Here is a 27,141-nt window from a genome sequence, read left to right as displayed (position 1 = left end):
ATTTTGTGCAAAATAACACTGAAGTTCACTAGAAGAGACTTTAACACAACTCACAATTCTCTAATGCTTAACAGAGCAGAAAGTTACCCATCCATTTGAGAAGGCTTCAGTAGCTTTCTATTTTACTGACCTCTGCAGATTTTTGTAATGTCTAAAATCATTGTTGCTTTGAAGAGCTTGAACCTAGATTTTCATATCATGTCCTACTTTCAAATTTGCAAATGGAAAGGATTTTGCTGTGTTATCCTGAGGTGGAAAACAGTATAATTGTAGAAATAATGCAGTGTAATTGTCTGGATGTATATGGAGCATGTGATAAATCTCCCAGATATTGAAATTAAAAAGATTCAGCTATTTGCAAGAAATAATATCAATGTTTTAAGTACAGGCAACTGCTACTGGAGCAGTGTCTACTGGCTGCCATGAGGATGCCCATGAGGATGTGCTGAGTGGGAGGTGGGCAAGAGAGATGGGATTTATATTTGCCTGTTCTTGATAGTTTGGCTTTCAAGGTAGTTCATGATCCTGATCCCCCAAGAAGGGCCAGGTATTCTCACTGCAGTTTACAGTATCTGATAGAGCGAGTTCTTCCTGCCCCAAAAGATAGGAATTGCTTTCTGGGGCTCCTAGAAGGCATTGGCTTGAAGGATATGCTCCTCAAATACTGGGAGAAAGCATAGTTTAACCTCTTTTATACTGTTTTTTTCCTCCTCATTTTTACACTTGAAGTAGTCAATTGACTATATTAGAGTCCTTATGAATCTTGATTTGGTTATGACCAGTATGATCTGCCTTCTGTTTCCCCTTTTGTTACTGGATTAAAGTTTTTAGAAGTTTTCCAGAGGCTGCACCCTGCCTTCCCACTGGTTGGAGAAGTTCACTTGTCTGTCTAGAAAACTAAATTTAGTTATTTGCTGACAGAGGGTAGTCATTCAGGCTTATCTGTCACTCAGTTTTTCTCCTATGTTTTTGGCAAAGCACTTCCTAACAAGATAAAATAAAATATCTTCCAAACCTGCCTGTCTCCTTGCAAACTGAGTTTGCGTCCTTAGAAAAATTGGAATGACGTGCATTATGAACCAAGAGATCATTTTAAGTTACTGATGTAAGGGCCAACTGGTAAGATAAAAATGGGGAGAAAAATCTTCCTTCAGGAAGCATTTCCAAGATTTTCTGACAAGACCAAGTGTTCAGCAGTGTCACCTTATTTCACTGCTGCTGTTGTGCACATCTCTTGCAAAAAAACCCCAACATAAACTGGTCATGAGTTTGAACTCACAGGACTCCCCTTTTTTCCTACATAAGAAGTGTCAATATTCTCCCTTCCTTGCACACTGAGTATGTGCTGCTTTTGGACTCTGACTTGTGGTACTTTCATCACAGCCAAAATGACCTCGACCGCAGAAAGAGGCGACCCAGTGGGAGTTTCTAATGCCGCCCCATCCTGATCTGTGCATCTCTTTCTCCTCTCTCATTTCTCTGCTCGGCTGTTCTCAAGCATCTGCCAGGAAGGTGATGGAGCAGAACAAAACTGTCTGCACTTCTGTTGGATGGCAAAGCTCAGAGCATGCCATCTCACTTTATTATTTAAAATAATAAATGAGCAATGTTTTTATGCCCCTGTTAAGGACAACCAGGTTCACAACAGGAGAGAGGCACAAGTAGGTCATGAGCGAGATTGGCAGGGTTTGTCCATTTTTTTGGTTTGTTTCTTCTTTTTTCCTTTTCTTTTTGTGCCCTCAGTAGGACTGGAATTCAGGAGTGTGTTACAAGGCACCAGTGAGGATTGCTTTCAGAGCTGTCCTTGGAGCTCACCTGCCCAAATGACAGCTAGTGTTATTAATCCCCTATTTTCATGAGTAAGCCAGTCTTTTTAAGAGCTGAAAATACAGTGAAAACTATTGGTCATAACCATTTTGAAGTATTCTTGCTGTAAGAAGGGGAATCTCAAGGTTGAAAATAAGTATGAACTGGACTAGATTTAAAACTATTGCAAAATATTTGTCTGTCCACTGACTGCCTCACGGGATCTTTTGCAGAGGAGCTGTTTTGATGCACAAGTCTGGCAGGTCATTCTGTCATTTTAAAAGAACTGGTACAAAAACATTTTGTAAAATTGGGAGAGCATGTGAAGGAGCAAGGATAGCTGGAATCAGCTAAGAAAACTTAGGCTGTGGTTTAATTTCTGTCTCACTAAAGGCAAACCGTGGGATTTGGACAGGAACAAAGCATGAAAAAGATCCTGCATTTTTTGTGTGAAAAGCAGAGTGGTATTTCATCTATTTTAAAAAGGGTTTGAAGTATTTGCAGAGCATTACCAGTACTGGAGACATGAGTAACAGCAGAAATTCCATTTTTAATTGTTTTGCATTCCTTCATCTTAGGATCCTGGATCTCTTAATACACATACTGAATGAAAACTTAGAGGTTTTGTTTAGGGTGAATATTTTCTGCTGCAATGGAGGAATTAATGCAAGAGAAATTCTGGTTCAACTGATTCAAAGCTCAGTACTGGAAACTTCACCATGTTACAGAGAAATTCCAGAGACAGACCTGAAAGAGGAAAGATTCTTGACTAAAATGACTCTTGTAGGATGAGTAATGGTAGTTTTTGCCTATGAAAAGTGCTGGTGCAGAATCGTGAGCATAATCTTTTCTAGAAGTCTTTCCTCAGTTTTACAAGGAACATTTTTGATGGTTTATTTTTTAAATACTTTTAAAATGTTTTTTGAACAAGTAATCTAGTGAAAGGAGTGAAAATGGCACAAAATTAACTTGAGGAAGGTAATAGTCGGGTTTCTTGAGCAGCAGAGAGAACTACTAATGTTTGCAAATGCTTTTTTGATGGGAAAGTGGGGGAATTGTTGGAAGGATAGCAGTTAAAGATTTTAATTTGTCATAAAAATCAGGTATGAATTGAGGGTTACTAGGAGGAAAGATGAACTGAGATGGACATGAAGAGGAAGTGAATTTCACTTGGGGCATGTCATCAGTGCCAACAGTGAAGGTGACTCAGATGAGCACTGCTCTACCAATTATTTTAGAATTGTCTTTGCTTAATGTGAGGATAAACTAAAAAAAAAAATCTTATTAAACCAAAAAGAGGCAGTAAAAAATTGCTGTGTAGAAGTGATTATTGGAAGAAGTAATGTATGGGTGCTAAAGCAGCTTGTAAAAAAGTACCAAAAAATTTATGAAAAATAGCTTAAACTTGCTTTTTCTTTTTTGTTTCAGTGTTCTGAGGTCATGAAACTTAATCCACAGCAAGCTCCGTTATATGTGAGTACTAATTAAAATACTTTTTTCCCTTTCCTACTATTGCCACAAAATACTTCCCACCATCTTTTTGGAGGTGCTGCTCATTTTCTCTTTGCTCCCTGAGGAGATTATTTATATTGGTTCAGTTGCAAATGCTCAGTGGTAAAGGCCAGGTAAGTCACAGAGCTCCTCTGGCTTTCCAGCTGACTGTTTTAAATAGGTTCTTGAGGCATACAATGCTGTCTCTGTGCAGGTATCCCCCTGCTTTTATTTTTTCCTCCCCTGGAGCTCATGTCTGCGCTCGTGTGACTTGATGTGTTGAGAGGTGGTAAGAAGAAATTGCCTGTGTGGAAAACGGGGCATCCCAGTGTGCAGTGCTTGCCCACTGGGATAATATTTTTCTGGTTGGAGTTTTAAACGTGGCAGGGAGGAACTGGAAGCAGCGCAGGGCTCGGCTGCAGCGGGGTATGGTTTACGTCAGCCTCCTGGAAGCTCATAACCTCGATGACTCCATTAACAAGGAACAAGCTTCCTCTCGCTCTTGAATAGCAGCTTTGTTGCAGAACATGGGGATTGTCAAATTAAACCTGGGTTTGTGGGGGTGAACAAATGTGTGTGTTAAATTTGTGCCAAAGCTGCCAGCCAGCTCTGTAACTGTTTGCTTTCCATATTGCCTTGCCATGCTCAGGCAGGGTGAGCTGCTGGAGCTCATGGTCCTGCCCACAGACCTCGCCAGCAAGTGCAGAGCTGCGTGCAAGGATGGAAAATTTGAAGGGAAAGTTCCCTGCAAATGTGGCTTTTAAAGGGAAGGAACTAAAACCGATCAGGACTGGTCATAGACCTGTATCTCGGAGAGTGTTGTGTGTTGTAAATAATTAATCATATTGGTCTTTAATGCCATGGCAGCTTTAAATTTTGCCTATTTTTAATTACCAACTGGAAGTCTGTATTGGAATTCATTCTCTGCTTATTATGCTATATCTTGTGCATGAAGCAACATTAAAACGCTACCTGACTTTGGGAGAAAGGCTTTCCCGTAGTATACTATATTCTGTATTTTGAAACTAAATGTTGCCTGAATTTGTTAAATCTCAAGCCTGTCGAATTCAACTTGACTTTGAAGAAACTTAATTTAAACTTAGGACACCTGAAAAGAGAATGAAACTTATGTGCAAATATATGATGGAGGTGCTGCAGTAGAAACACGTGAATGGTGGAATGCAGGATAAAATTACCCTTATGTCATTTGAACAGCATATGACTTAACTAATCAGGAGGCTTTGTTTTCTTGGTCTTATCTACTGAATGAGTTTATTTTCCCACTGTTTTGTGTGGAGTTTTATTTAATGTGTTATACTGGAGTGGTATACTTAGAAGTCCTCATCACTGTGTGATAGTGAGAACTGGGCTGAGGTCAAATGTAGCCTGGTGTCAAATGATGACTATATGGCACTCAGTGTAGTGTTTCTTTGCAATGCAAATAAACTGGTGGCAACATTATTAATACAGCAGTGACTCCCTTTTTTCTCTTCCTCCTCTTCTCCTGGCCAGGTATATACCCAAATCAGCTCCCTTTCAAAACAAACAGATTTTGGTAGCTTAAGGAAATTTGAAAAGTCAATATTTAGTCATTCTGTTTGCTCTCAGTATAAATGCTTTGTACATTTTAAGATTGGTTTTGTTTTACACATGTTGCTAATTGACTGCTCATCTGAGGGTTGTTAGGTATGAGCAGAACACAAAGAAAAATCTGTCTTTCTGGTGGTTTTATTTTTCTGAAGGTAGACACAACAGTTTTGTGGCCTGGCCATTGGTAAGTGAATAACAAACTTCATCAGGTTCCTTTTTCAAAGTGATGGCAACTCTGTTTTCCACTTATGGGCTCCTACAGCCTGTTTTCACATAACTGAGAACAGTATCCTATGAATTTCTCTATAAGGAATTTCATTTCTGTAAGCAACTGGAAATAACAGGCAATACTGACATGTCAGAGGATATCCTTGTATTTGTTTACTTTCAGGAAAATTTGCTTCTCCCACACTTCACTCTTTGTTCTTGCTTGACACCTTTGCACTACATCCTTTATACTCTTCCTCTTTTAAGCCACTACCTTAGCTTCAGGATTACATAATTTTGTTTATTATTTTATTAAATCTTGCATGAGTTTCATTCTGAAAGCTCCACTAGGTAGTTGTTTTTTATCAGCAGCAGCATTACTGAGCTCCTTTTAGGAGAAGAAAGTAAACAATGATGTCTCCAGTTCAGTTGCTGCAAGCCTGTTTGAGAGCTAGAGCATATTTTATCCCATCTGATAATTACTGGGTTGCCCAATTAATGATTTATAATTAAGAACAGAGATTTGGGAAGCTGAGATGTTCAGTGTACTTCGGACCAAAGTTTTGTGGGTGATGGAAAAGATTGTACTTTCACATATGCATTAATAGGGGGGGTAGAGATTCTTGTATTATTCAAATCAATGTGCATGAATAGAAAGAAACCCACCTGCTGCATCTGTCTTGGTACTATGCTTTGGCAGCTTGGACTTTTATTTACCTCTTCTGTAAAAATCATCTGTCCTGTCTCTGCCAGCATGTGACCACCGGAGGTCACAGCCTACTACTATGATAAGACTACTGCCTTTTTAAGTGTGAAGATTAAGAAATAAGGTGGAAAACACATCCTGTAATAACAGCAAGTGTCATGTTTTTGTGATTAAGTAGTCTCATTTAAATATTGCCTGACTGTTTGGTGGTTAATGAGGTTACCAGGAATTGGAGCTCAGCATTGTATTGCTGCAGGTTTGGGCTGGGACAGCAGCTCAGCCTTTTCTCTGCAAACAGCTGCTCCCAGGGGCCAGGTCCCAACCCCGGAGCATCCTATCTGTGAGCCAGAGCTGTTTGTTACCTCCCCTAATGCCGTTTAACAAGCTCCCTGTCCCTGGAACTGGATGCTGCTCACAGCAGTGCAGTCATGGGGCAGAGGGGCTCGTGCCAGGAGAGATAGGGCAGGGGACTGTTCCTCAATATAGCCTGGAAGCAACACCACCGGTGCTCACACAGGCTGTAGGTCAAGCAGCTCTCCCATCCTACCACTGTCAACACGTCATTGCCTTTAGAAAAGGCAGGGTGATTTTGCAGAGCCTGTGGCTGAATATTGTGGGGTGAATTTGAAATAAAGATGTTCAAACCCACATCCTTAAGATGCGTTGATTTCTTCAGCTGCAAAAAAAGTCGGTGTGGCTGGACAGTCCTTTGGTTGCCTGCCCTCAGACTGCATTAGGGAACATTTTCTTGATGAACAGATACTGGATTAAATCTAAAACTAGCTTTACTCACATCCCTCTTTTATTTCCGTGCTGTCCTGTTGATATGGGAATTCACAGCATAGTGGATGAAGGATAGTGTTTCAAACCTTGTTTCTGATGTGTCTGGGACTTTGTGCTTAGGAAACCCAGAGTCTCAAAGATGAAGGACCAAGCTATTTGTTTGCTGTCAGGGCTGGGGTGGAACAGAAGGGTTGAAGGAGTCTTCGGTTGATGGGAAGTGTGAAGTCAGGAGTTTCAGAGTTTTTTGGTTTTGTTTTTTTTTAAAGTACTTGCAATTATCTAGCTGATCATCATCTTTTTTTTATAAAAGTTCTATCTTTCTACCCTCAAAAGTCAAAATTCCAACTTCAATATTGTAAGGTACTTCCTAACTCTTGTCAATGTGTTATTGGAATATACACATCATCAAGTTGTATGGAAAAAAGGATGAAAAATGCTCTAAACAATGGAGATTTATTAGTAAGTGACCTTTCTATTGTTGTGATTCACTAAGTTCCCTGTTTATAGATGAAACAACAACATTAGTCACTTGGCTTAACTGTTGCTAACATCCAGACAAGTGAAAGAAAATGAGAGAGAGCTTTGCAAAGGTGTTTATCATTTTAGAAACATTATCATGAATTGTGAGTCTAGTAGAGTATTCAGCAGGAGACTTAATTTCAAGAGGGTCAAGGTTTCTAACCAAACTTTAAAAAATATGACGTGCATGTGAAGGAATTATCAAGGTTGAGTTTTCAGCTGCATAGTCTTGAAAATTGTACTTCAAAAGTGATGTGCCTGGCTTCTAATTTCAGCCTCTGCTGGCTGTGGGGTCTTTGTAGTGTTACTGATCATTTTTCTGATGCAGTCACATCTCCTGCCATTCTGGAATCAGTGTTGACTTGGGGTCTTGTAGTAGAAAAATAACCTGAGAGCAGTATTGGGAATTAATGTTTTAGAAAAAGACTTGGATGACATGCAGGGGTTGCGTTAGGAAGCATTAAGTTCATCTACTCTTGATTACAACGAAGGCTACAACCTTAGATCTTCCTTTGAGACAGGACTGTTCTTTTCATGGTGATAATGATCAGTGGGTGTGAAATGGAAAAGATTAGCAGCTGGAGAAGGGTGATGTATTGCTGCAAAGTTTTTCCTTTTTCCTTTTAGATTAAAAGGAACAAACTTGTTTTAAATCGCAGCACTCCTCCTCTGCATGGTTTGCCTAAGGTGTGCCCATGTTATTTGGAGTGACAAACCTAAATGTGTCATAACTGGTGATTGCATGAGAGGGCAAACACTTAATTGATAAAAATACTGCCATTGACTTTGGTCTTTAATCAGGTCTGTGGATGGAGTCTCTTGTCTAAACTGCCACTTAGGAGCTGTGTAACCTGCAGAGTTTCTCAAGGAGACTTTTTGATAGAGATGAGAGCTCCCACTTCCAGGCAAAATGTCATGCAACTTAATGAGGTATGAACTTCAAAAGCCTCAGAAAGAATGCATTGACCCTCTCTTAATGTAACCTGGGGTTTGGGTACAGTAGGTCCTCTCTTCTGTTAATGAATGAACTACTCCTCTAAATTTCCCGGTGTGTCCTGCTTTAATCTAAAATGGAAAAAAAGAATAATGCTTCTAATATTTTTCCCCCCACTTATATATTCATATCGAATGATGCCCTACTGAAATGCACTGTGTATTCTTCAGAAAAACAATTGTGATACCCTCTGATGTTCATATTTTAAGGAAAAAAAACCACTTTTGAATAAATATTAAAGGAATGAAGAAAAAATTCACAATGCAGAGAGCCTGGGTGTTGGGGCAGCAGTGTGTCCCAAGTGCTGTGGCTCTCCATGTCCCTCAGTGCAGTGAGTGTTGTAGCTGTGTGTGCCTGACATCGGCTGCTTACTGTGACTGAAACCATCTCAGGTGTCACTTGTGCATTACTGGGTACTGGACAATCAGTGCCATTCAGAAATCTTTACCAAGGGGACAAAAGGACAAAATGAAATACATTTACGATTCTGCAATAAGATACTGTCATGTTGTTGGCATGTGTGGTTTAGTTACTTTTCTGCTAATGCTGAATTTGTTCGCTTAGTGGCATTGATGGTAACAGAGGCCATTGAGATGCCTAAATATGTAAAGTCAGTCCAACAGAAAAAATAGAACATACCTTCTATACTTTTGATGTGGGAATGTCTCACAAAGGTTGCTATACAGAAGCCCTGTCTTACTTTCTCTTGAGGTCCTTAAGCAAGAGGAGAACCAGCCTTGATGTTTAGTTCAGCTCTGTGGTGAGAAGATCTGATAAATCTCCAGTCTTTTATTTGTTGGGTACTTGTTTTCTTCTTAATGATAAACTAGTTTTCTGCCCCACCTTCAAAATGTCTTTGCTTTATGAATGAGTGAAGGCCTCTGAGCACCTTTTACAAATAAAATATTTGCTTTTGTTGCATGTGGAAGAACCTGCTGCTTGATTGATTTTAAGAAAGTCAGCTGGGATGCCTGAATAGATTTTTTGAGAGGAGCATATTTGAGCTTGTCTGGCTCTGCTTTCATCCTCCATACAAAATACTTTCCTCACTAAACTGTGCTTGACCTCATCTTTTGAGTTTTTGTCAGTCAGATCTTTGATTTGGATTCTTTTCATCCTCTGCTTCCCCTGCTCTGGTTTACATCATGCAGAAAGACATCCCTTCTGTGGAAATGAGTGTCTGGCAGCTGCCACCTGAGCTCAGCACCATCCCCTGGCAAACTCCCTGCTGCTTCTGGGTTCCCCCATACCTAAATGCAGACTTTGGGTGCACAGTTTGGTTATCATGAGTCTGATTGCTTGGATTGGACCTCTTCAGTGAGATATTTGCTAGCCCGTGAGATCTGTGTGATGTTAGCATGGGGTTGTTTGTGACATACACAGTTTTGTGCATTTACTAAAGGCAACTTTGGCCAGAGAAGTCGGGTGAGACTGCCAGACCATCAGCGTCTCCTTCCTGCAGGATAAACTCTTGCTTAAATTGCAGTGCAGTGACCTTTTCTCAACCCTTCTTCCATATTGTCTTGAGACTAAAAGTGCTGGTTATTTGGGGTTCAAAGCCCTCCACCCATCATTATCTATTTAAACTTTTCTTTTGTGATCCTGTTTTGTGGGTATGAAAGTGGTAGTAAACAATAAATGGTCTGGCTTGAAGTCTGGAGCACTTGTCTGAAATTCTGCCCTTAACTCAGCATTACTTTGCAGCATTATGTGTGAACTTTAATATGATTTGCAGAAGAAAGATGTCAGAGCTGGTACAGCTGGTAGGGGTGGGAAAGCAGAGACAATGATCTGCTTTTGGGAGCTGTTAGATTGTTTCATCCTTATTTTGTCACACTATGTTATATTAAAATTGGGTGAAATTATATATATGTCTTTGGCTCTTCATTTGGGGTTCTTTATTTCTTGTGGTAGCTGATGAGCTGCGTGATGCCTGGACAGACACCAGGGGATTGTGTCCCATCCCCAGCATCACTAACAGTGCTACCTCCTCTCCTCTTGGGAGGAATGAACAGTGGAGATCAGGATTTGGGCTTAAGAGGATGAAGAAACTCTTCAACTACACTTCCTTTGTGAAATGTATTTATATATACAGTTCATAAATATTCTTATGTTACCTTTAAAAATGATCAAGCAAATTTCCCATCTCATTCATCGGGATACATGTCCCTGCTGTATTTCCTCTAACAAAGTGCTGATAGTCATGTTGTTAGACTAGAGTTCTGACAGCAATACTGATGTGAGAGCAGTGGTTATGAAGATGTTGATTTGAAGGCACAATTATACATAACCTCTAAAATCCCCTGAACTTCACCTGCAGTGTCTCTTATTGCTTCCTGCATGTGGTCTCTGCAAGTGCTCTTCCTCCACCTTGGTCAGTAATGCAATGTCATATTGTGCTTAAATGGAAAATAAAATAAATGTGGATAATTGTATCTCAGTGCTGTGCAGTGCCACCAAGTGGCAATTCTGTCGCAGGACACGTTTTCAGGGCTGCTTGTGTTTGTGTCGTTGTTTCAAAGCGTGTCTTCTGAAAGCTGCAGAGGTTTCATCTGTTTGTAGGTCTGTAGTTGTGGTTAGGGGGGTTACTTCTTCAGGAAAATAATGGTTATAATGGATTCTGTTCTCTAATGGCAGAAATGTCAGTCTAAAAACTGCCTTAGTCATTACAGTAGCTCAAAGTACTGTAGCTGTGAAATATTTAAAGACTGCTGGGGATATTTTGCAGCTGGCAGGAAAATGAGTGCTCTGAAACACACTGAGCTCTGTCTTTGAAGGTTTTACTGTACTGTAGAGGAGGCTGAAGTACCAGGAAAACACCATTCTTCAGCTCTCTTCTGCCTTTGGATCTTAGTGTTCAAACCTGATTTTTTTTTCCTTTAAGACACCTCAAGGCTATTTGTGAAAATATTGCAGTGATAGGAGTTTTTTTCTAATAATGTGTCATCACATGTACTTTATTTTCCAAGAATTGTGACTCTCTCCACCTCTCTGGTGCCAAGAGAGTAGCTGGATTTCTGTTAGTCACTGCATGCTTTCAGACTGCCAGCTATTGCTTCTAAGCACTGCAGTTTTATTGTTATTGCCAGGTGAATAATTAGTAGGAAATACTATCAGTCACTCAAGTAGCCGGTAAGAAAATGATCTGGTCAGTTCTCTAAGTGTAGTGAAGAACAGAAGAGGCTTTAGGATGAGGCCAGAGCAAGACATTCACATGAATTTGAGTGTGTTTTCTAGGAATTGAGGTAGTTTCCACAATTTCTGGAGGGAATATTCTGCTACAGGTCCTGGTGACTGAGGACAGAAAGTGCACAGTGCTTTAAGTGGATAGTCTGACTAAGACTAAACTGTCCAAAGAAATGAAAATTAAATCAATATTTTCTTCACTATACTGCCAAATTCAGCCAAACCATGAAGTTCCCATCACACTTCTTTCCTGGGCATTTGCATTTTATCACAGAAGTGTGAATGCCACTTTCCTCATCCTTTCTGTTTTTCTCCATAGCTGTGATTTTTGCATTTTGCTGCTAATTTTAGTGTAAATTTTATGAAGTCTTTCTGTATGCTAAAAATTATTAGAAACGCCTTAGCTGTTTGGTTTTGGGAAGGCTGGCTGTGTGTATCAGAGGCCAGCACCAAGCAGATGCACTGAGCATCCTCTGAGCAGGTGTGGGTACCTCAGTGCTGCAGAGCACGTGGACCCCCGTGCTAAGGCAATGATACAGCTAAATTAGCTATTAACAGCCCAATCTAATAACCTTCCTGATTCTGTGTAGCAAAGTGGTATGTCAGGAAGATCTATCCATAAAGATAAATCATGTCTCTCTTTTCAGCACTAACAAGATCCTGTTACTTTGATGGATTTCTGTTGGCAGTCTGTAGAGACTTCCTTTGAACTGCATGGACTAATATGTGTGTAATACTTATAATAGCATCTTGACACTCAATAAAGATTCATCTTTGAGATGATTGATTTGGAGACTGACAAAGACATGTTTTGTCAAAGGATGTGGGCTACTAATAACAGATTTCTTCAAGAGTACTCATTTCAGCAGGAGTTTGTGTTGCTGGCACTGGCTCAAAGCAGGAAATCCACCCCTTGCTCTCCTTAAACCTTTTACCTCTTTGCAAATAAACCCTGCTGCAGGATTAGAGTTCTGGACTGGCTTGGGATGTGGTGTGGCTGAGATGGTGTTAATAAATCAGCCATAATGATGTTGGTTCTACAGACAGGCAAGATGGGGATGTCCATGCGTGCAGGTCGCACTCAGGATGATCTGTGGAAGCCAGCTTGGGCCTGAAGACCACAGGTCAGGGCTATTTATCATAAATGTCCATGTTTTTCCACATACTCTTTTTTACCCATAGAAAATTGACTCTCTTTTGACTCTGCATCTCTACTTTTCCCCATGTCAACATTTTATCCATCAACATGCTCAGCTAATTTTATTTTTGGACCAAATTCTTTCTCACCTTTAGGGGATGAAAGTGGTAGAGACAAGAAAGTTATTTGGCCTATATGTCATTGTTTCAGTTGTGGCTTTGTGGCTAGCACTGGAAGAGGAGATCACTTGGCTCAGTGCAGTGTAAGTGAAATATAGAAGGTATCACCTTGATTTGCTATGTGGTGGCAGAAAAATATGTATCATCATTCTGCTCTTTTGGTGGCCTGTGGGGAAGACATAATGGTCTGTGATTGTATTTTCTAAAGAATAAGAGTCTGCTTTGCAAAATCTGGCTTTCTCATCACAGAGGGGCCCAGTATCCATGCCATTGACCCTAAAGCTTGCACTGGCAGAAATAATAGCACTGCTTCTAATTTAGAAAGGAAATAAGGTTAGGTCTGGAGATTGATTTTTTTAAAAAAATATATTTATTTTATTTAAACATTAGACTAATTCTCATTGTCTTCCTTTGTTTTTGGTTGTTTTTTTTAATTTAAGAAAAATTCTCTGCTTCATGCTTAAAAATCAAGGAGTTTGAAGTCATTGACTATGAAAAAGGACACAAATCTGCCCCAAACTTGGCAGCTTGCCCTTGTATTTATTTCTGGAGTCTCTCCCTGGAGGTTTTATCTGCAGGAGATTGCAACACTCCACCCGAACAACATCCATCTTTCTCCACGGTCCTGACCCAGGTCACTGCCTTTATCACAGGGGATATCTCCAGGCGAGGAGGGATTTCTAGAGCTGCTCATGTTCAGGCAAATTTCAGAGCCCTACCTTTGTTTCTGGGGCCTGGAGTTCTGCAGAATAAACTATGTTTGATGTGATTCCTCCTTCCTCCCCCCCACCAAATGAGTCAATACAGGTGAAGTTGCGTCAGTACTGGTGAAATTAAGGATGTCTGTAATGACTGCTGTTATCTCACTGTAACAGATACCTCTGACATCTTCCCATGGTCCCTTCCTTTTATATACATGTGCTGGGAGCTTGCAGGGTAAATGCCTCATCTGAAAAAGGGGATGGATGCTTCAGGCTGCAGAATTGAGGTGCACTGACAACTCACCCCATGCCAGGGAAGAGAGGGAAGGGGTGTTCTGAAGGTAGGACCCATCCTCAGATTCCACCCCTTTAGGCTGAGCTGTTCATCTGCTTCTGTTAACCTGGGAATAGCATCCTGAAAGAGTTTGCTGGATGTAGGTTATTTTCTTACCATACAAGAAGTGCATCTCGTGGTTTTATGAGCCAGCAGTGATAGTTCTGTGTGACAGATGACTGGCTGGAGCACTTAGTCAGACCTTGAAAAACTGGGATATAAGCCTTTCTCAATCAGAGGGGTTATTCCAGGAGATGAGAGCACTGTCATGTTTGCTCTCAAAATAGTTGCCCGAACCCCCATTTCCTTTTGGAGTCAGGAGCCTGTGTGGCTGCACCTGGTTTTGTTCTGCATGGAGATGTCCGTGTGTCCATGTGCTGCACGTATCCTTCCCAGATGTCGTTCTCCATGGGTTTAAGCACAAGTTTGCACCAACCTAAAGTAACCTTATATGGGAGGGATCTTCCAGGATATTCAGCCAAAATATGGACACTGTCTGGGAGCAAAAGTCTAGCTGTTGATCTTGGTGTGTACTGCCAGAGGTAGATCATTGAGCATCTAAACAATTGCACTTTTTTTTCTTACTGTATGATTCTTGTTATATTTTCTAAAGTTGCACCTTTTCTATCCTCCAGCTGCTTTCAGAGTCTTCTGCAGTTCTCAGTTTGAGGTGGAATTGTCTCGACTTTCCCTTTGATTTTGTCTAGCTTGCTTATTGTCGGTGCTGCACACTTTCCAAAGAAAACGTCATATGATTGAAAAGCCAGCTGTTCCCTTAAAAGCCATTTGGATGAAGAATACTTGTGTTTGAACCACGATTCCCGTTTCATTGATGGGGAGAATCAAAGCACGGGGATGTGAAAGGTCTTGCCTCGTGCTGGAATTACAGCCCTGTGTCAGGCAGTAGCTGGGGTAACAGCAAGTCTAATTCCATCTAAAAATGACTAAATAAATGCACCAAGAAGCGTGAGCTGAAGGAGGAGGAAGAAACCACAGCTGTGATTGTGTGCTGTCCTCCTGTGTACAGTAAAGCTCTCTTGGGATCTGTTTAGGGCTTCCCAAAGGGGAACAAACAAAATACGCAATAAGCAGTGACCCAACAAGGATCTGAATCAGGCTATAAGCAGTAGAAACAAAACAAAACTTGTTACAGTGGCAGGTTACGTTTACTCATCTAATCCAGCACCTGATCCAGCTAATAAAATGTGGTAACACCAGCATCTGCAACAGCTCTCAGAAGGAAATATACTGTGAGGAAGGTTTCTTTTCTTCTTGTGAATTTCTAACCTATGGACTTTCTGTTCAGTAGGTTTTTCCTACATGAAAAAACGAGAGTTTGTTATCAGTGGTTGGCAGCAGAAATGTTGCTTTTCTATTTAGGACAGATTAATGATTACTTGTTTTTAGTGTTTTCTCATTAAAAGCAAAATGTTGAAGCAACACTTGAGTGCTGCAGTATTGCTCTCTAAAGCAATCTTCATTTTCGTAAGTATTTTTAGTCTCTCCGTGTGTGGAGGTCAGAGTGGGTGGTTAGTGGCTTAAGTAATGTACTTCAAAATTCCCAGTATTCCATGGGGGGGAAAACGAGCTCAAAAATCACATGCTTCAGCTATAAAAATACAGCTTGCCCTTTTTTTTTGGTGTTTGGTTTTGTTTGTTTGTTTCCAGAAACATTAAAATTTGTTAGCCAGCATTCTAAGAACATTTTTTCCTTTCATAGTCCATTGTAGAGAAGTGTACCTGTTTGCTGGTAGAGCCAATATTCTCAGGGTTCTTCCAAATATTGCTGAGGTCATATATTTAAAAAAAAAAAGCGCCTTTGAAGGTAAATAGCCCATTTTTAACAGGGTTACTCAGACTTGCTTGTGCTTTGTGCCTACACACAATCCACTTGCCTTTAACTGCAGTATTGGAAAAAACAATACCTAAAAAAGTGTAGTTGTGCTAATGCCAGCAAAATATGTTGACAAACAGGTGCCGTGTCTGGATAGTTCTGGGGTTTAGTCCTAATAACAGCATTTGGGCCTTTTTAGAGATAATTGTATTTCTGCTGCCTTAGTTAAGCCAAAGCTTCAGAGATGGGCCACTCTAAAAAATCCCCTTTCTGAACTGTTTTCTAGTTTACAGCCCAAGGTCAGGCTTGGCTTTTCCAGTGCACCCGTTGCTTGGCAAGGCAGACCTGCTTTCGCCCTTTGGTTTGGAAAATGGAATATATTTGGAAGAAAGAGCCACATCCACCTTCTTTATGTCCCATTACAACTATCTGAGACCAGAGATTTTTCAAATCCCAACAAGGGAAAGGGTGGCCTCTTTCATGAATGGACCAAGATGGAATGTTTTCATTTCTAATGGGCTTTAAGCCAAATAAATATTAGTCGATCCAAACTAGTTTTGAAATTAAATTATTCTTATTTGTTGGAGCATTCCAGAGAATGGCTTTGATCTGTCTGTACTTTCACCAAAGGGATATTGGCAGGCTGGCCTCCCATTTCTAGCCATTCAGGATGAAAGAAGGGTTATAATAACCACCTTGTGTGGCAGTGATACTGAACAGATGACATTTTTTGGACAATATTAAATGAATAAAGGTAAACATACTTCAATTAAAATGTTTTTAGAGGCTGAATGCAATAGGGCTGGGAAGTCTTCTATGTGGGTTGGAGGAATTTGGCTGCATTTGTAACTGATTTTCTTTAACTCCAAAAATCTTGGAAGGAGAGGGATTTGTTCTGTGTATTTCCTTTCCAAATAAATACGTTGTTTGAATATAATTTAAAAATCAAATTAAAATTGGCAGTGAACAATGAAATTGTTTGTAACTGGGAGGTAGAAATGTGTGTTGAAGAAGGATGGTTTTTTTGCTTCTGGGACCTCCGATCTCCTCATGGACAGTGAGTTCTGCCAGGCACGGTACAACTGAGAGGTAGCTCAGATGACACATGTAAGTCAAGTGAAGTACCTTATCAGTCTTATGAAAGATATTTGGCGACAACTTAAATATTCAAGTAAAATAATAAATAAAATGCTCAGTGTTCCACAGTCTTTGTTGAAGGGCCCTCCAGAAGAGGAGGTAGCAGGGTAGAGGAGACCATCCCACCATAAAGTGCTGCTTAGACACAGCTGAAGAGCCTTTAAGTTCATACCAGCTGATCACAATTTGTGCTCTCCCTAGACCTAACTATACCTGAAATGAACTGAATTAAAATAAATAGAATGGAACAAGTTGCTTGGAAAGAATTTCTGGAAGTCACCTGGTCTGATCACCTTCCACCTTCAAAATTAGGTCAGATATCTATATAAGAAGTTCAGCTATAAAGTCCCAGTTTAAATTTCAGTTTGTGTGGAACCTCTGGTGTTTGGGTTTCTTACATGTATTTACTGGGTTTTTTTTGTCAATAACAAAGTATGGAAATTATCTTTAGCAGTACAGATGCAAATTAAATTGCTTTTCTTACAAACATGAGTAGTTTGCATGGACAGACATATGTCTTCCCACAAACACTGTGGATTTGCTGTGCTTTCACAGAAATTGGACTAGCTGTACTTGATTTCTGAGTTAAATAAAAGAAAAATCTCTTTTAACAGCTATCATGTTAAACACTCAGTGCTGTTGCTGAATGCTCTGAAGTGTCACCTGCATTTTCAGTCCATTTAAGTACTTTTATGTTAATGCCTTAAGGGAGAAATGATTTTAACAAAGATGGATAAATGAACCAAAGCACAGAGGGTTTGTAGGTTAAAACTTGAGCTTTTGTTTTTTTGAACATCAGCTCAAAACTGGATCCATTTGCTTGAAATGGAATATTTAGTTTTCAGCTCAGCATGTGAACTCGTCATGCTTGAATTTACAGCTTGATTTATTTCTTTTTGCACCTGTTTTTATTTTAACACTGACTCTGTATAAGATATACTTTTGCTACATGGTTCCTTTCTCCCCGGCTAGGAGTCTGGTCTGATGTTATGGTGTGAGACCTTCCTAAAAGGCACATTTGTAACTCTGCAACCTCTGAAAAAGCAAACTAGATTCAGTGTTTCTTTTATCTTCTCTTTTTTAAAAATTTATGATTTTCTTTCCTATGTGTTTACAGCACTGACCCACATATTTGGTTTTGAGACCAGGGGCTGGTTGTGTACTGCACTTCAAAACCTTGTTTCTATCAAAACAAGGTGCAGTCCTGCCCCTGGCAAGAGGTACCAGACAAGCTGGATCAGCGGAGAACTGGACATGAACTTGGAGGAGGAAGAGTAAAAAGAGATGAGGGAGAAAGGGGGGGGAGACGTGAGACGGAGCGTGGGAAGCGATGCTGACATGGCATGGGTGTATGGGAGGGCTGGGAAGTTTGGGAATTTTCTGCAGTAGTTATATTTGACAAAGAGAAGGGATGAACTGAGTGATCTTAAGGAGAAGGTTTGAAGGAAATTACATGTGTATTCTCTTCAAGATGCAAATTAGAATTACATAATCTGTAATAAGAATAATAATAAAATCTTTTCCAGATTTCCAGCAATAACCGTATGCTCAGTGGAGTGGTGGCAAAGAGCTGGCAACCACAGCTCCAGTGTAAAACTGGGGCATCCAACTGGTTTTGATCTTGATAGAAAAGGGGCAGAAGGTCACGTTACAGACTGTTGCTCTCAGTCTCTCATAGTTTATGTAATTTTTCAGGCTGATAAATGATGTATGGTGGGATGTCCAAGAAAAGATGTGTACATGTGGCACTTGGTGACATGGTTTAGTGATGTACTTGGCAGTGCTGGTTAATGGTTGGGCTCTCTTATCTTGGAGGTCTTTTCCAACCTAAATGAGTCTGTGTTTTTCTGAGCAAGTGAAAATGCTTCACTTAGTTCTGTAGTAACTGCAAGCCATCCTCTTTCCTTACTTTCTCTTCATGGGAAACTGAAGTTGGTGGATACTGACCTTGTTCTTTTCCATGCAGGTGCATGAATTTCAGGTGTTTTTACTGTATTCTGTGCTGGGTTAACTATGATAACCATCTGTGCCCTTTATAAATATAATTATTGCTGATAACAAAGATGAGCAAAATGGTAAAAGACACTAAGGTACTGAAACAAACCCTAAAAACTAAGCATTTGTCAGATTTGGTGTGACCTCACCATATTGAATTGCTATTTTGTGAATATGCCCTGGAGATTTCTACATGCCTCTTCCCAGAGCTGGGCTCAGTGTATATTCTACCCTGTTGGTTGGCTGTGAGGTTGAGGATTACTTGCATATCTAAAAATTAGGATGGGCCCCAAGTTGTGTGAAAGGTGTGTATGAACAGGGAATGTGAGCCATGTAGGCTGAGTTTTATTTTATATGATGCAAATCTTGGTCATGTAAACCTAACCTTGTTTCTTGTTCTTTTTCCTAGGGTGACTCTGTTATTACAGTGCAGCTGACAGAGGAAGATAAAGTTGAAGATGATGTAGTTTTTTATTTGGTCTTCACTGGATCAACTGTCCAACACTGCACAAGCACGAGAAAAATTAATCCTGGGAGTCTGGAGACAATTTCTCCTGGTAAACAATTGGCTTTCTTTGCATATCAGTGTATCAGTCTGTGAAATTTGGTTACTACAAGTGGACTGGAATATAAGATGTGTTGTTAATTGCCTTATTCCTCATTTGAACATTCAGAGGGGTAGGACGTGTGGTTTGGATGACTCCTTTTGCCTTTTAAAAATCTCTTGATTTTGCTAGAATTATGTGACTATGAGATTGCAGTTATTTAACATGTAATGATGAGATTTCATCGTAGAAATTACACAGTTACATTTACACATAGTAAAAAGATTTTAAATGCATGAAAGATAGTAGAAGACACATTTGCCAGGTTAGAGATGCTGTTGTACAAATGGTGTAAGACTGGTAGGTCCTACCTACACTTACCACCTCCTTGACTCTGTAAGGTTCATTGCTCTAGTTCTGATGAAATACAACCCCTTCCCCTAAATCTTGTTCAGCTCAGTTTCAACACAGCATTTCTGGAGCTTCTGCAGTGGGAGGGGTGTGTGCTGCTTGGTGCTACATGAAAGCCCACTGCTGTTTTTAAACCTTCATGCCATCAGCAAAACAAACCAAATCAGTGCAGCGTTTCCCTTTGGTGACTTCAGGACCGTGGGAATGATTGTGTTCCAGGCTGTGGTTCTTACCATTAACCTTTCATTCTGACTTGTTGCTATGCAGCACATTGCTAGTAGTGTGAGAACGCCTGACATTTTCACTGTGCACTGTGTAGCTCAAGCAATCAAATATGTTTCTTGGATTTGTCTTTCTATCTATCTTCTAAGCATTGTTTTATGAGAGATGCATGTGGAGTAAAATTTGAGCTAAGGAGATTTTTGTTCTGGGAATGAGTGGCTAAAAGTTGGCCACTCTGTTTTTTTCATTTCCTCCTCTTTTTGTGCTGTTCATGTTGTTCAGTTGGCTTGGGAAGAGAAGCCTTTTTATGGTTACTGACGACTGGAGCCCCATGCAATCAATTAGATTAGTGCTTATTTTCTCCCAGAAGAGGAAGAAGGGGGTGACTCCTTCCCTGCTTTTGTGTGGTGGGCGTGGGGCTCTGCCAGCCCCGCTCACAATGACCTCACTCCCCCATGGGACTGTGGCTGTGTCGCCAAGAAAGGAACTGAAAAGCTTCAGTGTTCCCCTTCAGCCCATATGGGAACCAGTGTGCCTAGTGGGATTTCCAGGCAGGAGCGGTGTTTTCCTCTCATCTCTGGCCGTGTTGTCCTTGGAGCAGCAGTGGATGCAGCTGAGGCAGTGGCTGCCAGGTGGTACTGGGGTGATGCTCTGGGCACTGCCCCTCCTGCCAGCCCTAGACATAACTGAATTGCTGGGGACCCTCCCTGGAGCTTACTTTCTCGCTATAAGTGGGAAATCTGACTCTGTTCATGATTCAAAGGAAAAAGAATTTCTCTCAATTGTTCTTTTAGTAATAATGGGTTGTTTTGTTTTATTTTTTTTAGCCAATATCGTCATGATCTTGTGGCGTGTGGTGCTAGATAGGAATGGATGCTGTCCTAAAATACAGCTTCTATCAGGCAAAGATTTAATGGACCTTTCAGAAAGGTAGTCCCATCCTGCACTGTCCAGGGCTGTGGTGCAAGGGAAGAGGTGACATTTCAGATGTAGAGCAACCATGTGGATGGATAACACCCTCTGGTGTGCTTATACCTTATTTTGAAGAAACTATCTAAGAAAAAAAAAACCTTAGTGTGAAGGAGGTGCTGGGTAGAAGCAAAATTGGAAAGAACCCAAGTTTTTTCATACCGTCTGCTGACACCAGTGAGTTTGTCCAGTGTTTCTTCAGCACTGACTACTCTGATTTCAGTGGAACCATGACTTGTTTCAAACCAGCTCTTCCTTCTCCTCCTCCTCCTCCTTCCCGGATGCACAGTGAATCTGTAATACGTGTTTACACTGTATATTCACCAGTTGCCTTGGAGATGGCTGTGGTGACTCAGAGTTGGTGGTTATTTGACCTCGCTGTGGGATTAGCCATGAACAAGAGACAGTGTGTGCGAGACCAGCCCTTGTTTAAACACCCAGGCCCAGGCACTCAGCTACTGCTCTGCAAGGAAACTCTTGCTTACAGCTTTTAGCCACAGTCTTGTACTTTATTTTGAACATCTTTTGTTTGTCCGTGTGATGCGAGACATGTTGCACATCCCTGGGAGCAAAGCTGCAACTTGGGGATGGCTCAGGTGGCTGAAGGAAGGGCTGATTCACTCAGGAGCATACCAAACCTCTCTGCTTACCTTGAAACACCTCTGTTTCCCTCCTGGACTTGAAGGCTCTTCCCTCATTCTTGTTCCAAGTCCTCAAAATTTGATATGGTTCCCAGGAGACTTCAGTTAATCCATCATGGGCTGAGGTGCAAGGGGTGGCTATAATTCAGTTAAAGCTAATGTAAAAACAAACCCAGATTTTTATTTTTTTTTTCCTTGACTTTCTCAGTTTTTTTGATGCATGGAGGTGTGAAAAACAGACAGAAAAATTATTTGATTACATTTGCTGACAAAGTTAAGCAGAATGTTTGAGCAAAGCTTTCAAAGAAAATCACATTTTTAAACATAAAAGTCTCAACAACATAAAGTTGTTACAGATGAAAAATTAAAGAAAATGGAATGGAAATGTGTGCTGTCAAAATACCTCCTAAATTGTCATTGTATGTGGAAATTGTCTATACCCTGAAAGACTTTACTCAAATAAAAGCTTGCAACTGCAGAATTAAATCACTGCTGTATTTTATTTAATTACTAGAGCAATCTGCCTCTTTCTTATGCTATCTTTATCATCAACCTTAAACACTGAATATGTATAGTTCACACTACTGTTCAAATATAAGCTTTTATTTCTGTATATAATCAGAGAAAGGATTTCTGATTGTAAATTTATGGAAGCAGCTTTTTTTTTTAATCTGAAAATGTGGCTAAGTGTAGAGTCAGCAGTCAGCCAAAGGACAAAAGACCTACCTGTGTTTCTTCACTTGCTTTGTAGGATTTGATGGTTATTTATCCTGCCCTGCTGTTGGCTGTGTTAATTTAAGGGAAATAATTTCCCCTTGTAAGAAACAGATTCTCATCTGCGATGATCAATCATCTCTTGAAGTATCAAAATGAGCTACTGAGATACAGGAATTAGACAGTAGGTGATGCTGCATATGCTTTCAGTAGCTCTTTTGCCAGCCATCATCCAACTAAGCTTGTGTCTTGGTGAAAAGATGCTGAAACCTTACTTAACTATGGTTTTACTGTCACAGTTACAGTTCTTCAGTTTCTAAATGTGATCTGGTTCAAATTTTCACTAACTGAAACAGTTTTCCTCAGTACCAGAGGCACTCTGTAGTTCTGCAGAACAATTTCAAATGCTGTTTTTTATCAGACACCATGTTAAGGTGGCAGCCAGAGGTGTAATGGTTCTGGATACTGCTCAAGTTTTGTTATTGTTGTTTGCAAAAGCTTGGTCACTGGAGTTTGGGTATTAAGAAAATACCAAAGGTCTGAGCAGGGAAGGAAGCAGAGAACTGATACCAGCTGTGTTACTGTGGTTAAACTGTTGTTGGCTGCTGAAATTGTGCTGTTGGGGATGGATGTGTCCACTTATGTCACAGATGCTCATCCTGCTAGTGTTGGTCATAAACTGAGCTTTTCAGCAAGTCTTTATTCCTGTAGCAACTTAGACTGCCATAATCTTAATGTATTTTTTTCTTCCCACCATCTCTGCGGGGTAGGGAAGGTCATTGAGGCCAAGCAGATTGCATATGGTAGTGTAGAAAATCTGTGTAAACCAGGGAAGTGAAACCTCATTGCAAGAATGCAGCCTCAACACCTGCCTCTCTGCTGGAGAGATTTTTCCCCACTGAGAAAAAACCCAACCTAATAATAAAAATCCTCAAGTGATGTTCTGGCAAACAAACCAGCAGAAGAAGGAACAACCTTGTTGTTGTCCACATGAATCAAAAGCCCCAACCACATTTTGTCATGAGCAGTGGAGGCCACTCAGCATTGGGAAGCTCTTGGGCAGATTTGGGAGAATTTTCTTGCAGCAGCTGATGTGTCAGAGGCTTGGGTATTTGTATGGTGCATCTAGTGCAAGTTTGTGTGCCATCACCACAGCAGCTCTGCGACTGGGCACATATTTTGCTTTGCATTTAAAGACTGGTGTGTAGTTTGTGGGAGATGCAGGGGAAATATAAAATGAAATTTCACATAGGGAGAGACAGTACTGAAATCCAGAGCTGCAGCATCTCCTAATCAAATGAGTCAAGGGTAATAAATACTCTGTCTGTGAGCCAAGTCACCCAAACAAGGAGTAAGATAATTTTATGGGATATAATTGCCTTTGTGAGTACTGCTGTAATGTGTTGTATCAGTCTGAGCTCTGTAATACCAAAATCACTTTTCTCTTGTTGGTTGATTTCAAAAGGTGCAGGATTCCTGTACAGGTTTCAGAGCAGAGGAGGATCAAAATTGGTGGTGGAAAAAGGGTCTGAAAGACTGACTGTCTACTGGTAGCTGCTTGCCAGCAGTTTCCACAGGGCTAAAATACTCCCATTTACTTCAATGCCTTGACTCACTTTCTCTCCATGCTTAAGGAAAGGAGGAGAAGCAGCTTCAGTTTTTAACTTGCTCTTAATTCCACAGTTCTCAGGGTTGTTTTTTTCCCCTCCTTTCTTTCTGCTTGTTAAAAGGATAGATGAAAATTAATTTCAGTTAGCTTGGAAATATCTTCATTTCAAGCTCTTTTTTTTTTTACTATGAAATCCATTACATATGTTCATGCTTTATTCTCTTCTGCCACAGACTGTTTTCCCCTAAGAAACAAGTCTTCATAGAAAAAGCTGTATTTCATGAGTTACAATGTTTGTACTGGTAGACCAAAAGGGTAAACAAGTTGCATAACAAATGGCCACTTGGCAATACCAGTTGAGAATTTGAAAATACTCCTAATTATGAAACAAAAAAAAACCTTAAAATAGACTAAAACAGCATAGCCAAGAAGATTTTTTGCAGTCCTTCCTCTTTGGTGTATTTAATTGCTCAAGGCAGTGTAATTAAAAGAAAATGATGCCAATACTTGGATGACATCAGTCACAGGAAAAAGTGATTGAATCTGTATTGAAATTATTTAAGATGTAATGTGTTGGATCTTACACTTCTATAGATTTTTAGGGCATTTGCAGTATGGAATGGGCCTTAAAAATTCTTTCTGCACTTTCCATATTAGTAGTGAAAGGTTTAAAAGGAAAAACAAAGGCTCTTGTCCATTGCTGGTGCTGTGCCTATGTATTTCATAAGGCTTCCTGTGTTGCACAAGTGAATATAATAACTGTATAAATCACACAAACACATTTCAAACTCTGCTCTGATTTTCCAAACCAGAATTCAGCATTTCTGAAGCAGAAAAGAAGCACTTTTTGGATGGTTCCAGGAGATCCCTTGGCTTGCCTGTCCACAAGCCACCAGATGGCAACATCTCTTGGATGCAAATCTGAGATAGTCCATGAGATTCACCGCATTTGTTGTCTGACCTTCCTGTCCAACTTAAATCTCTGTGTAAGACCTCTTTCGACCCAGCTCCACCATGGTAACTCAGAGAATGCAATTAGCACAGGAGTCCTTAGTCACCTACCAGGCAAACCCAAACATGTGCTTCCAGCAGGGCTTTAAATAGCTGCCCAGGCTGGGGGCCCATTGTGAATTCTGAAAATAGGAGGTTTGGACAGGATTTCCACTTTTGGAGGAGTAGGAAATGAAATCATCTTTTAATGTAGTTCTGTTTAGGGGTATTTTGTTTCCATTTGGGCCTTGTTTAACTAGAAAAAGTCTGAAGAGTTCAGCTGCTGTTTTAACTGCACCCCAGATCACTGGCACAGGTACCAATTAGGTGGATAGGTCTGAGCTGTACATTAACTTGTCTGCTAATGACTTACAGCTCAGAAATCTCCACCTTTTCTCCTGCTCATTGTTCTGCATAGTTATCATGTAGAGGAGGCTGTGTTATCATGTTGATGCATCTTGTCTCTTCAGGGCTAAGTACAGAAAGACCAGAACACCATGTCTTCAATTTTCATTCTTGTATTTTCCCCAAAGCAAGCTTCATTAGGTGTTCCCATTCATTCCCAGTAAGGAATTCTTTAGTTCAACAGTCTTGTCTCCTTTAAAATAGTTTTTAAAGTGTGGTTTTACGTGACGATGAAGAATTCGCTTTCTTGCAACAGAATTAGTTGCTGCACCCATCTCTGCATAGACTGAAATAGTTTTTTTACTTCTCTATTTTTCCTGCCATATGTTGGCACTTCTCAAAACAACTCCAAGTTGTGAATTGTTTCCAAGTTAGATTTAAAGTAACTGAGGAGCAGGAAGTGAAATGGGATAAAATGCAATCCTGCAAGAGTTCAGGAATGAGTTATTTGACTTTTATCACAGTCAAGCCAGCACATAAATGACCACATTTTGTACCATGGCAAAAAAATGTGAAGAAGGGAAGTACAGTCGTACACATGAAGTTATTCTGTGCAGTCTGACATACCAGTGTGGGAGAAACCCTGTTGTTTGTCAGAAGAGTTAAAATTTGAACTAGCATACTGTTGGGTGGCATCAGCGTGATGGTGTTCAGTATTTCATAACTTGCTTTTGATTGCTATTTTGGCCAAATGGCCTGATTTCTGGAAGACTGAAGGCAATCAGGAGGGGTGCTGGGTGGCATTGCGAACCTGCTTGTGTTGTAAAGCATGGAGATTTCTCATCTCTTCTCTGGGATGTACTCACCTGTGTGATTTATTCAGTTACCTACCAAAATGCAAACCTTTGTAAAGAAGCTCATCTCTCTTCCTGACTGTTGTGGTTTAACCCCAGCAAGCAACTAAGCCCCACAAAGCTGCATGCTCCCCCCTGGTGGGATGGGGAAGGGAATTTAAAGAGTAAAAGTGAGAAATCTTGTGGATTGAGATAAAGAGAGGTTAACAGGTAAAGCAAAAGCCATGTGCAAGCAAAGCATAACAAGGAATTCAATCATCACTTCCCATGGGCAGGCAGGTGTTCAGCCATCCCAGGACAGCAGGGCTCCATCACGCATAACACTGCCTTGGGAGTGCAAGCACCGTCGCTCCAAATGTCCCCCTTTCCTTATTCTTCCTCCAGCTCTGTACACTGACCATAATGCCATGTGGTCTGGGATATTCCTGAGGTCAGTTGAGGTCAGCTGTCCAGACTGTGTCCCCTCTCCACTCCTCGTGTCCCCTCTCCACTCCTCGTGTCCCCTCTCCACTCCTCGTGTCCCCTCTCCACTCCTCGTGTCCCCATCATCCTCTCTGGTGAGATGGGGTGAGGAGCAGAAAAGGCCTTGACTCTGTGTAAGCTCTGCTCAGCAAGAATGAAAACATCCCTGAATTATCAACACTGTTTCCAGCACAAATCCAAAACACAGCCCCACACTGGCTACTACAAAGAAAAATAATGCTATCCCAGCCAAAACCAGCCCACTGACACACCCAGGGTTTTTTTCACCTTTTTAATGAGTCAGATATTTTTCTGTTCCCCATCTGGGGATGTGAATGAGGGGGTTGCAGCAGTTGCTTGTCAACCACCCTGATGCTTGTGAAGTGCATAACTTTGTGCTTAACCCTTGTTAGGAGAAAATCCTGCTGTCTGCCAGCCAGAGCTGAAAGGTGATGAACGAAAGCAAAAGTGTCTGTTCTGGCACTGCTTAGAGTTCTTTGTGATCTTGGACAAGTTACTTAACCTTGTAAAAACAGATTTGGGCTGGTTTTGCAGATGATAACCACTTATCTCCTGAGACTGCCAGAAAGCTTTCCTCACTTTTGCTAATGCTCTGGGAAAAGGGCTGTTGAAGTTCAGGTGTAAGCATTGCCCCACCCATGATTCTTTCAGAAAGTTCATGTACTGGGGACAGATTTGCTCACATTGTTCCTATAGCGGTTTCAAAGCAGGGAGACAGAGACCTCTTGAGCAATCTTTCTGGTATTGGCTGCTCGTGT

The 27,141-nt window shown here is 40.7% G+C and overlaps 1 protein-coding gene across 1 annotated transcript in view; it reads left to right on the top strand.

Moving 5' to 3' along the window:
- Nucleotides 1-27,141, top strand: part of LOC139677991 (A-kinase anchor protein 13-like) — a 100,419-nt gene that overhangs the window by 61,629 nt on the left and 11,649 nt on the right. Inside the window, exons 4-5 of the mRNA XM_071568500.1 lie at nucleotides 3,235-3,279; nucleotides 19,010-19,157. Coding sequence (XP_071424601.1) covers nucleotides 3,247-3,279; nucleotides 19,010-19,157 — 181 coding nt within the window. The 5' untranslated portion in view covers nucleotides 3,235-3,246. The remainder of the gene's footprint in view (nucleotides 1-3,234; nucleotides 3,280-19,009; nucleotides 19,158-27,141) is intronic.

This window comes from Pithys albifrons, chromosome 13 (genome assembly GCF_047495875.1).
Source record: "Pithys albifrons albifrons isolate INPA30051 chromosome 13, PitAlb_v1, whole genome shotgun sequence".
NCBI classification, from domain to species: domain Eukaryota; kingdom Metazoa; phylum Chordata; class Aves; order Passeriformes; family Thamnophilidae; genus Pithys; species Pithys albifrons.
This window is presented reverse-complemented; position numbering and strand designations above follow the sequence as displayed.